General features: G+C 42.6%; 1 protein-coding gene across 3 annotated transcripts in view; it reads right to left on the bottom strand.

The window, feature by feature from the left end:
• Positions 1-7,819, bottom strand: part of TAX1BP1 (Tax1 binding protein 1) — a 92,926-nt gene extending 85,107 nt beyond the window's left edge. For 2 of the 3 annotated variants that reach the window (XM_019535308.1, XM_019535321.1), the window contains exons 1-3: positions 7,705-7,819; positions 5,655-5,770; positions 4,794-4,977 (exon numbers count right to left, since the gene is read on the bottom strand). In XM_019535308.1, the coding sequence (XP_019390853.1) occupies positions 4,794-4,970 (177 nt within the window). In that variant the 5' untranslated portion in view covers positions 4,971-4,977; positions 5,655-5,770; positions 7,705-7,819. The remainder of the gene's footprint in view (positions 1-4,793; positions 4,978-5,654; positions 5,771-7,704) is intronic. The other variant, XM_019535312.1, reaches the window with a different exon arrangement.
• Between the last annotated feature and the right edge of the window lie 3,881 nt (positions 7,820-11,700).

The following is an 11,700-nucleotide window of genomic DNA, read 5'->3' as shown; positions in this document are numbered from 1 at the left end:
CGAGGGGGGCCCAGCAGGGAGGTGGCTGTTCTGGTCCCTACTTAGGAAGACGGAGGCAAAGAAATCGTTAAACATGTTAGCTTTGCCGTCTGGTGTGACGACCAAGTTTCCCATCGCGTCCTGCAAGGGCCCCACATTACCCAGGACCTTCTTTTTTACCCCCTACGTATTTAAAAAAGGACTTGTTATTGTCCTTAATCTGGGAAGCTAGCCCCAGTTCCATCTCTGCCTTGGCCTTCCTAACTACCCCCCTACATCCCTGGTGATGACCCCTTCCTTCCACTGGGTGTAAGCCTCCTTTTTAGCAAGGAGACATACCCGGATGCATTCATTCTAAGCAATTATCATATTTTAACATACATACACACACACAGTGTCAGCTGGCTTCATTATGTAAATTATACTAGAATAGTAGACTTATCTGCTATTTCTATTCATGTGAATGTTTCCATCTTACATACAAGTTATTATTTTCTTCTGTAACTATTATCAAAATAAACTATATACAGATATTTGAACTATGATTTATGAACTACTCCATAATACAGAACAAGATCATTAACTACTCAGGTGTTAGTTCTATCCTAATAAGACTTTTTAAAGCTAGTTAAATGTTTGATCTAGAGCTGTAGTCGAGATATTTTAGGCATCCTGTTTAACATGACCTGTATCAGTATCATTGTATGGCCACAAAATGTTTAAAAGGGAAATATGCAATGCTTGGGGGAGGGTGGGTAAGGGGGAACCGGGATTTTTTTTTTTTTTTAAAAACACAAAACAGTGTTTTGACAGAAACACTAGAACGTATATACTAATAGCTTCCTAAATACAAGATACAAACAGTTGAAGTTAGCATTTAAATTGCTTCAGATATGGAATATGTTATGTTACTTGTTAGAAGTTTTTTAAAACATCATTATTTATATTCAAAATGCATAAATTTTACAGAATTAAAATTCACTAAATTAACAATATATACCCACTATCCACTACTTCCCTTTCTTGTTGCTTTGTGTGTACTAGCCCCTTGTTATCATTTTAAAATAATATACATCAAGTATTCTCTCAAGTGTATTCAAATGGTAGTTACTGCAAAATTTCTTGCAACTTTTACTAAAATTTAAAAAAAAATTGAAATTTATAAAAATTGCATCCTTTTGAGGGTTCCTACTGGAACCTCCATTCTTCAAACTTATATGTATTTTACTTCAAGGACTGGATTTACTCAGTTGCACTCAACTGAATAAACTCAGGTACTTTTTCCAATTACATAGATGCTTTAAAGTAATTTAATAAGCTTGGACAGTAAGAAGACAGTCCTCTCCGCTTTATCAAAAAAGAAAATACTTCTGCACGGTCCATTGGCTACAACACTGAAATATTACTCCCATATATCCAGTGGGTATATTGGGAATCTACTGTACCTATCTATAGGAAAAATAAAGTAATTTGACTGACCTAGAAAGCTTAAATTATTAACTAATCTGGAGATAAAATGTCAAGATTTAATGGCTTATTTATACCTAGCATTGAGCACCTCTGACAAAAAATATCTAGAAAACTCTATATTAAAAAATTTTGACTCATTTGGTTGATTCACTGAAGTCAGGACTGTTAATGAGAATGAGCACATCAATTTAAAAAAACTGAAATTTCTAGTTGGAGACAGAGATTATATGCTTGAGAACAGTCAACAGCCCACTGGTTGGGATAGGCACCCAAGCAATGAGACAGAGGTTCAAGCCCTGACTTGAATCACACAAAGCAGACATTTCATTCTTAGTCTCCCTCCTTCCAGTCAGTTTCCTAACTATTACAGTAATCCAGCATGAAATCAGAAGCTTTTAAAAAGGACAAGCAAACTTCTCATTTGAATAATTATCCTAATGTGAAGGAACACCCAACTTCTCCTCCATTCCTAAAAAGAAAGCCAACTATATTAAAAAGAATAAAGATCAACAGAGGCTACACCACTTTGTTAAAATGCCAGCTTAATGCCCGTTCTACACAACAGAAATTCTCACAGTACCTCTAACTACTGATATAATCATGATATTTTCATTACTACAGACATAGCAGTATAAGCCTTAGAGTGGATGCAGTTATACTCTTATAAAAGATATGGTAAAGATTACACTAGTATGATTTTTCACCTCCTAAATAAACAATACTGATACGAGCACATTCACAGCAATGTAACTACATTCATACTTGGGATGGCAGGGGTGAAGAGGAAGTCATTTTGGACAAGACAGCTAAATAAAAGGTTTCTAGTGTAGAAAAATCCATATACATATGTATGACATACATGTATGTAAACATGTATATAAGAGAAAGAGTGCCTGCCCATGTATAAGCACACAAGGAATATTTTACAACTACTTCCCCTTCTCACTCCCCCAACACACAGATACAAAGACACTGTCAACCAGAACAGAAAATAGGACACCCAAAAGACAGTCATCTAAGGGATCTGGCAGATGTTACCTTTGTGGTATTATTACTGTGTTTATGGTGCCACAAGTAGTAACCCTGACACACATTTAAGCAATTAATGGTGTGATAAAATGAGAAAGAAGCCACAAAGATGTTCCACCTATAACATAGAACATCTTCATGGCTGGTTTGCCTATTGCCCTGAACTGAAAGTGAAGCACCTATGCTCCCAAATACCATCCCAACACACCGTACTGTCAATTAGCTATCAACATCAGGAGGAGTGCAACACTGGCGCAGTTGAAGACCCAGGCTGTCCTATACCCATTCCAACAATCAGTCAGTGAGCTACTTCCCCAAACAGCAAGTTCAAAGCCATGCACTTGCAACTGTACATGCAGAGAAGTGCCACACAGGGGAAGCTCATCAGTTTTGAACTTGACATGTAGGAGGACCTGATCAGCTTCCCACGTGGCCCTTGCAGAGCCATGAAACACCAGCTTTGAACTTACCAGTGCAGGTAATGCCTAGAATGATGATCCTGGGCTCCGCTTGCACTGACAAATAGAAAGGGTGCAGCTGGGATCTGATCCCAATCCCATGCATCCTGCCATAAATGTTTGGTAAGGCAAGAAGCGTGACTGTTGGGATCAGGAATGAAATGACATCACGTCATTAAATGAACATCTGCCAGAGGTCTGAGAGAGACAGAAGGAACCCTGCAGGTGAATCAGCTATAAGGAAACTAACTCCAAACTCTAAGCTCCATATTTCCTTCTACTGCTACCTTTGATATGGACCTATTGGCAAAAAGGAAAGATACAAAAGCCAACGCTCTCCTATGTCCTCGCTGTCATCAATTATGCAGGTGCACAGAAAATTTCTTCTAAGATAGATACTAATATAAAAAGTGTATTCATAATTTTAGCTACGTTTAAAAAACAAAAGGAGACAATATATTTTTGAAGGGGAATATGAAATAAACCACCCCTCCAAGTTTTCTAATAAGATATGCAAAAATGCTAAAAGAACTCTAAAAACGCAAATGGATATTTGCAATATTCATTTGCATTTTCTGTGCAAACTTAATTCAGCCCATTGGGCATACTTATTGACATTTTAGTTACATGATTACATATTTTTCCACAGCACCCAAACTTCATCCAACACAAAGAACAGATAAGCTATGGGGGGAATCATGGTTAAGTAGCAAAGGTGGTTATTGTCTGTAGAACCCCTGCTTCTTTTGATGCAGAAGATGAAAGTTACATAACGAAAGAGGCAATAGTTTACATAAAAGAAAAGGTGGCTTTGCAATTCTGGTAAGTGACTGCTGCCCTAAAAAACTGGATTTTCTCTCTACCCTTGATAAAGATGTCCAACATGATAAAAGGCAAATTACTGAACCAATGTCCTCCACAACCCATCCCTAATTATATTCCTCATTTTCTGGATATCCAACTAAGGTCTGATTTGTAGAACTGCTGTGCACTCACAGCTGCAACTGAAGACAATGGGAACTATGCTTTGAACAGATGAAGTGCTATTTATGCTAGCAAGCTGGAAAACTGTCAACTTCAGCGCACAGACTTAAAATACAGTTTTTACTTGAATCTCCCTCTGCTTCAGCTCTCCAGGGATAATCAGCATCCTTACCTCTGGGAGGGGTTATAAAAATAAAACCACTCATGTTTATGAAGCACTTAGATAAAACAAGAGATAGGCATCACAGAAAATTAATTCTGGATTCTGGGCAAGGTTTGAATAGCATGCAGTAATAAATAAATAAATAAAGCATGTGTTACACATGATCAATGAGAATTAAACAAAATATTGAGCATCTGCCCACTATGTAATCCCCATCCATCCTGTGCACAGAACAAGGCAGAAGTCTTGTAGAAAGACCTGTATGTGATCAATTAACAACTGTATCAAAATACACCTTGGAGCTGTTAAGCAGGATTTTCCTAAATTTGAGTGCCGGACTTTACAACATTAGTAACAACTTGCTGGTGTAGTTTTATGCTTGTGCGTAATTCCCTATGGATTGTTTTTAATAACACAAACCAGGAATTTTAAAAAAAAAAAAAAAAAATCACACGACCTCATACTGGCACCCACAGAGTCAGCAGGGTTGGAAACCCTGAATCAGCAGGTTAGTTCCACTGCATAAACACCCACCCATTGAGCTAATGAAATAAGTCACAGCAGAAATCAGTTACAATATACAATTTGGACCAGGACCAGCGAACAGTTACTTTAAAAACTGCTAGAAAACCTCCTGCATGTAATCAAAAATATACAACATAACATATTGGAGGGGGGCAGAGAGGGGAGAAAGAGTACCAATTGCTTACCTTGAAAATACCAACCCAATCTTTCTGGTGAGGATGGATATATTGTGTCAGAGTATAATGGCATTCAAGGTGTGCATTAGGAAGATAACTCTTTGCCACATTTTGAAAGATTACATGTGCAAAGTTGGAAGTCTGCAAAGTATTACTTGAAGATGGGGCTTCTTGAAAGGATGACATGACTGATCTGTAACATAACAAAGTTATTATTTGAAAAGCGATTTATTAGAAGAATACTTTTCCTAAAAGAAGTTAAACATTAGCTTAGTAGAAAGAGGTATAACTTAATTTCTTAAAGTAAACCCTAAAAATGAATTCCTTCAATCACAGAACATCATCTACAGATAGCACAGAGACCACTTCAAAACAAGCTCTTTGGCTTAGCCTACACCCAGAGTGACCATTTCTGGAATTGAAATTATAATTTAATCTTGCATACCAAATGAAACGCAAATGAAAGAGAGAGACCCATACAGAAAGAGCCACTCGGACAAGTGTTCCAGACAGGCGCCTCTGAATCCAGAAAAGAATTGGAATGCCATCCTTAGCATCTATTTCTGAATGCCAGGCACAAGTGCCACCTACTCAGAGGTTGGCACTCTGGTTCTGCATGTGCAGCCCTACACATATGAATAGCCACATATGCCCAAAATAGAATGCCAGCCTGCATGTGGCATTTTTGGAACTTAGACACCATCAGGCAACAAAATATGGTCATTTGGGCAGCAAGAAAGGAAAAGACCATCACCCTATGTGGAAAAAAGAAGAAAATAAGAGGGCTCAAACACACACTTGACATTAGATTATGCTAGATATGTAAGAAAAGAATGCAAAATAGATGAGAGACTCCCATAATCTTCTCACCATAAAACTTCTTCTGGTTGTTGCTCTTCTGTATCTGGAAGGGAGACTAGTAGGGCTGATGTCCTCACTATGTCATGGCAGAGAAAGCAGACAGGAAGGTGTAGTCCTTGGTGTAGCTGAAACAGTATAATTATATTTTATTTACCCTGGTAAAAGTATTAGTTTCATTTAAGAGATTATTAACATCAAACAGTGCTTACTAACATGCATCTAAACAGGGTGTATCAAACAGCTCTCTCCTTATCTCAGCTAAACAAGAGATTCTGGAATCTCCCTGTGCCTGAAGAAGGGTGATTGCAACGGAAAGCTTGCAAAGAACTTGTTACACAAATTGCCAAATTATACAAATGCTACAAACTTTTTTCCAACTACTCAATTGGTCTAATAAAAGATATTGCATCTACCCAAAGAACCAGGCCTGCCTATCTTCAGAGATAACATCCTTGTTAACAGCACTATAAGGAGATGAGAGATAACAGACCTGAGTATCTACCCATCAGCCCTCTTGTCTCTGCAAGTATGTATACACAGAGTCAAGCCCTTACCTCTCCCTAAATGTGCAAAGTTTCAAGAAGTCAAACAAATAAAGGATATCAGCAACAAGAATGCACATTTTGTAGAAAACTATGATTAAATTGAGGCTTTCTGACCAGTGACTTAAATCAAACCCACCCTGGCACACGCCTAGAATAAAATTTAAAAAAAAACAAACATTACTCATCCATAGTTTCAAAATCTATAGCCCCACAATCAAAGGAAATACCATCCAAGAGGACCCAGTCTCATCCCCACTAAAGTACAAAGACTTAGAATCACCTCCTAGAACATTCCTGCCGGCTTGCTGGAATTCATTCTTAAAACCAGGCAAAAAAAGATAGCTTGTTTTTCCCCAAACATGCACAACTGGATTAACAGACATTGTTTTGTCAAGCCATGCAAGGATTTCTAGCCCTCAGCTCCCAAGTATCTTAAGCTTCTTACCATCTAATTTAGTATTAACACAAGTAAGTGCTAAAAAACAAGGGCAAGTTCTTTTGGTAGATTAGGCGTGAAACAAGCAGCAGTTTTGTGCTTTCACCAACACAAGCATTAAATAAAACCTGGAACTGAAGAGGCTAAAACAGATAACCAGCTTGATTCCAACGTGAGTGTTGCATCTTAGACGGAACGACAGGCCCTACAGAGGGACAAGCCCACTGTTGGACATCAAGTACCTCTGAAGTGCCTAAATTACCACTTTAACTTAGAATAAAGAATAAATTACCGTTTAAGCTGCACCTGTCAGCATCGTTTTGATAGCACTGATACCCTGGACCAATCAGCAGAGCATTAAGAGCTGTCTGTTTATAGCCTTACAATAATCCTCCCAGCCTAAGGTGCAACCAAAACTTCACTGGACACAAATGAATAGGGACTTGCACAAACATCAAACTGAACGGAAAGGAAGACTCTGGGACAGTGCTAAAGACACTGGGAAGGAAGAGACAGCTTAGGTTGAGCCCCCCCCACCTCAGCACCCAGACTGGCAGGAACTTGTGTCGTTCCTGCCAGCTTCAGAAGTACTCAACTGTGCAGCCCCCCCACACCCCTGTACCCAGCAGCAGGCAGCTAGAGATAAGCCAGACCTGCTAAAAGGTCTGACAAGGAAGCTCTGAAACAACAAATCGGTTCCCACAGGGTTTTGTATGATAGCGACACAGAGCTCGTGGCTTCTGGGTCGAGGGGGGGGGGTGGCACGGGCATTGCGGCGCCCGCAGCGTCACTGCCACCGCCGGCGGCTCCAGGGGGGCGGGGCGGTCACGGCGCAGTCAATGTCACCGAAGCAGCCGGTCAGGCCGGCGCCACCACGAGCCGGAGCAGCGGCGGCTCCCCGCCCCCGCCCCGTTACGCAGGAAGCGCCTGAGGACGCCCCCGCCCAACGCCCGTGAGGCGGTGACCCCAACCCCCGCGCCCAGTGGCTACCACCTGTCCCTCCGCCCCCGGGCCCGCTGGGCTGACGGGGGGGCGGAGAAGGGAAACCGCCGAGGACCAGGGCAGCGCGGAACCTCACCTGCGCGGACGTCAACACCGGACCGTCGCCATCGGCGCCTCGCGCCCCACCCCGCTGCGTCACTTCCAGCCCCGCCCCCGCGGAGCCCGGAGGCGGAGTCAGCTCTGCGCAGGTGCCCCGCCCCCCTCGCCCGGGGCAGCCGCCGCCACCACAGCAGCTGCGTGGCCTCGATGGCAAACGGCGCGCATGCGCGCTCCGCCGTAGGGAATTTGGGCTCACCGTCACCCGTATTTCGTCACTTCCCCTTCCCCCCTCCGGTCCCTCAAGCGGAAGTGAAGAGGTGGGATAGAGAGAGCACTGAGTACGTGCAAGCGGGCCCTGGTTTTCCCCACGCTTCCCCCTCCCGGCTCCCATGTGCCTGGCGTCCTGTGAGCGAGTGCTCAGGCTTAGAGCACCGCGCATGCGTGGAGCCCGGGCGTGGGCATAGTCATAGGGAAGTGAGGCTGGAAGGGGGCTCCAGAGCTTATCTAGTAACTAGTGCAACCCGCTGCCTGACAGTGGATCGTTCCTATCCAAACCATCCCATACAAACAGTCATCTTAACTTTATATAAAGGGTCCCCCTCTGGCAGGGCCTCTAGCCCCAGGGAGCCAGACTTAGTGCCCCTTCCTGAAAGCACAGATGGGGGACCCTAGGGATCCCCCACACACACACACACACAAACACGCAGTCCATGGGGAGCTAAACCTCTGCTGCATGCCTGAGACCCCTTTGCCCCCAACCAGGTGCAAACAAATACAGTAACCTTGGTGAGTCACCCCCTAACTCAGCACTTCCCTGAGTGTGAGGGACAGCTCGTGTTTGTAAACACTGCTGAAGTTCACCATGCATGAGAAGTCGACCTCTCCACTACCCCTGTAAAACACGCATAGCCCACGAAAGGCACTGACCACACCACTGCACCTTTGTTCCCATGATCTTCACTTAGCCCTAGACTTCATCACATGCTCACAGCCTTGCGACCAATACTTCATCCATAGTCATCCCACCCTCTCTGCTAAACATCCTTCCAAACCTACCCAGTAGCGAGGGAAGAGCAGAAATTATGCATTTGCCCAGATACTCCATAACATTGACATATCTCCATATCATCCATGGGGGCCACAAATTAGACATGCTTCCTCTCCAAGACCCACCCCAATCCCTTTCCCTTCCCAACTTGCTGCTGCTTTCTGCTGCCTGCCCTGTGTTCCCTGCCTGATGTGCTCCTCTGTTTTTTGTTCCTTGCCCCATCTGTCACCATTCTGCTTGTCCCCTCCCCAATCTGCTGTGTGCCACACACACAGGCTGTCAAATTTTGGTGCTCACAGAACCCATTGGCCACCTCTGAGCTAGGGTGTCCCACTGTATCTAGTCAACCACAAGGCAGGTCAGAGTGGCACCTTATAGACTAACCAATTCCCAGAGGCACAAAGTTTTGTAAAGAAGTTTTTTCAGATGCCAGAAGGAAGCAGGGTTCTAAATAGAAAGCTCTCATTTAAATGCAAAGAGGAGGGAGAAAATAGGGAGCACTGCTGAGAGGCAAAAGTGTACATGAAGCAGTAAAACCATAGGGTTATACAATCCGCTGTAGGTAATGGGTTAATCCATAGTCCTTGTTTAGACCATACTTAACACAATCCAATCTGTGAATGATTTCTTGTTCTGCAAGTTTATGATCGAGTCAACTTTTAAAGTTTCACTGTATAAGAACAGGTATTCTGAAGTTAGCAATAGAAAGTCCAGGAAGATTAAAGGCTTTGTCCTTTTTTGGACTGATGTCAAATGGGTACTCTTTCATTGTTTCACAGAGAGTTTGCCTCATTTGTCTAATACAGACAGCACAGGGGCACTGTAACCACATGATGACATTGGTAGAAGAACAGGTGCATGAATCCCAGATGTTATAATCCCCCTTGTTTGGTCCAATAATGATGTGGCTCCTGTTGATGAGGAGGCAAAGCTGGCATCTGGGTCCATTGCAGGGCCTGTTGCCTTGGTGAGAAAAGGATTTAGGTAATCTGTTACTGGAGATAAGTCATGTATAAGGACAAAGTAAGAGTGTGATGGAAACAGAAGCGGAGTTATTGTTGGGGGCTATGTTCTTTATGGCTTGTAATCCATCTAAATCTAGTCAATCCCAGTAGATTTTGATTCATAATCTTAGTCTACCATTTGTCACTAGATCATTTATTAAAACTAGAGGCATCTACTATTTATTTACCCAAGTAGACCCTGGAAATACTGTCTTCCCTACACCAGTAATAAATTCCAACTAGGTGTCCCTGCCAGAGGGATTGAGTGGCTAGGAACACTGAAAAGCATTTGGCCTCATTGATTTTGTTCAGCACATTTGTTACTGAAAAGCTCTTTTCCTCAGAACTTTAGCTCTTTACTTTAAATGTGTGCATATATGTTCTTTTCCTTCATGGGTTATTTTGAAGGAAGCATGATGAGATGATAAAAGAGTGGGGTCATACTACTCCTGGAACCAGATTTACATTTTGGTAAATACTAGCACATGCTGCTTTTGTAGCTCTGTGTCCTGACCAAGCAGCATGGTTGGCGCTGGTTGGAGTTCAAGCTTTTTTGCTGTTTGGCTGGCTTTTCTTTGCGTTCTCTTGCAGTTTCCTGCTGCAGCAGAGCTGGGATTAGGACTAGAAACTTTAGCGTGCAATATGCTGACAAAAGCTATGACATGGATGTGGAGATCAGTGCAACAGCTTCCCAGGGAGCAATGAGGGGCCCTTGCAATGCAGAAGGATCTACACTCTCTAGCAGCTCCCTGCAGCACAGTAAACCCATGGAGCTGCTCATGAGACTCCAGTGTGCCCCCCCCCCCCCTCCAGCCCACTGCTGAAGGGCACGTATAGGGGTTCAGGCCCCCATATCTACCCATTGGAGAGCCTCAAGTCCCAGGCTGCCTGGGTATGGGTAAAGCTTTCCCAAGAGTGCCACCTGTTTTATATTTTGTAAATGCTATAAACTATAGTTGGTGTTTACTTTTTTTTTTGGTAATCAATTTTGATTTTGTGTCTACACTGCTTGCTAGGAAAGGGTTGTTGGTTTTATTGGACACCCTAGTACTCCATTTAGTGTTTCCCAGGTAGTCTGGGTGGGGGCTCAATCCAAGGTGAAATGTATTTAGTAATTCCAAAACTGAGCTAACCCTTGTTGCTGCCAACAGGTGCTCAGCAGAAGTGTAACATTTTGAGACCACCCGCAATGGGGAGCACGTTTCCTGGCTCCCAGTTCTCCTGGGGTTGCTGAAACCTGAAAGCAGAATAAAAAGAGACCCCAGCCTAAGTGACCTGAACTTTAAATAACTTTAGTGACATCATCCCAATCAAAAGCAGCATCCTTTGAACACTGCTAATGCAGACCAATCAATTCCAAGGTGGTCAGCACTCCTGGTGAAGTGGCCAGTCACCAAACTGGTTCCACAGGTCCCTTGGAAGGAATTTTAAGGCAATGGTCTGGACACAATGATGGGGACGGGAGGTGATTCTCTCTCAGTCCTAGAGGAGGCACAATATACAGCACAAACAAGATGTATAGGAACATGAAACCAAAACACACTTTACCACACACAACCCACACAGACTTGGTGTTTTACATTTACATTCCTTACTTCAAACAATTAAAAAGCAAATCACTGTAATTTCTTCTGTTTGTTATGTTTTTTTCCACAGAAGCAACTTTAAAATATTGTTTAAACTTCTTTATTTCTGGCCTCTTATCAAAATGACTGATTTTTTTTGTGTTTATTTTATAAATGATAATAAGTTATAAAACAAGCTCCTTAACTTAGTATTGTTAGAAATATTATTAAAAATGCATTATCAATAGCTGTTAGCTCCCATCAATAGTGTTGTCCTCTGAATAAGCACGGCTGCCACCACTCCTTGTCTCCTTAATGAGAGAGGGAAGGGGGGGGTTGGAAACTGAAGGAAAAACTCCAAGAGCTCTTTGTACTAAGGTATCATTCTCTCTCTTTGTTCTGCAAATTTACTATCT

The sequence above is a fragment of the Crocodylus porosus genome, unplaced genomic scaffold, assembly GCF_001723895.1.
Source record: "Crocodylus porosus isolate Cpor-Errol unplaced genomic scaffold, CroPor_comp1, whole genome shotgun sequence".
Classification (NCBI taxonomy): Eukaryota; Metazoa; Chordata; order Crocodylia; family Crocodylidae; genus Crocodylus; species Crocodylus porosus.
Note: the sequence above shows the minus strand (reverse complement) of the source record. Positions and strands in the feature narration are given on the sequence as shown.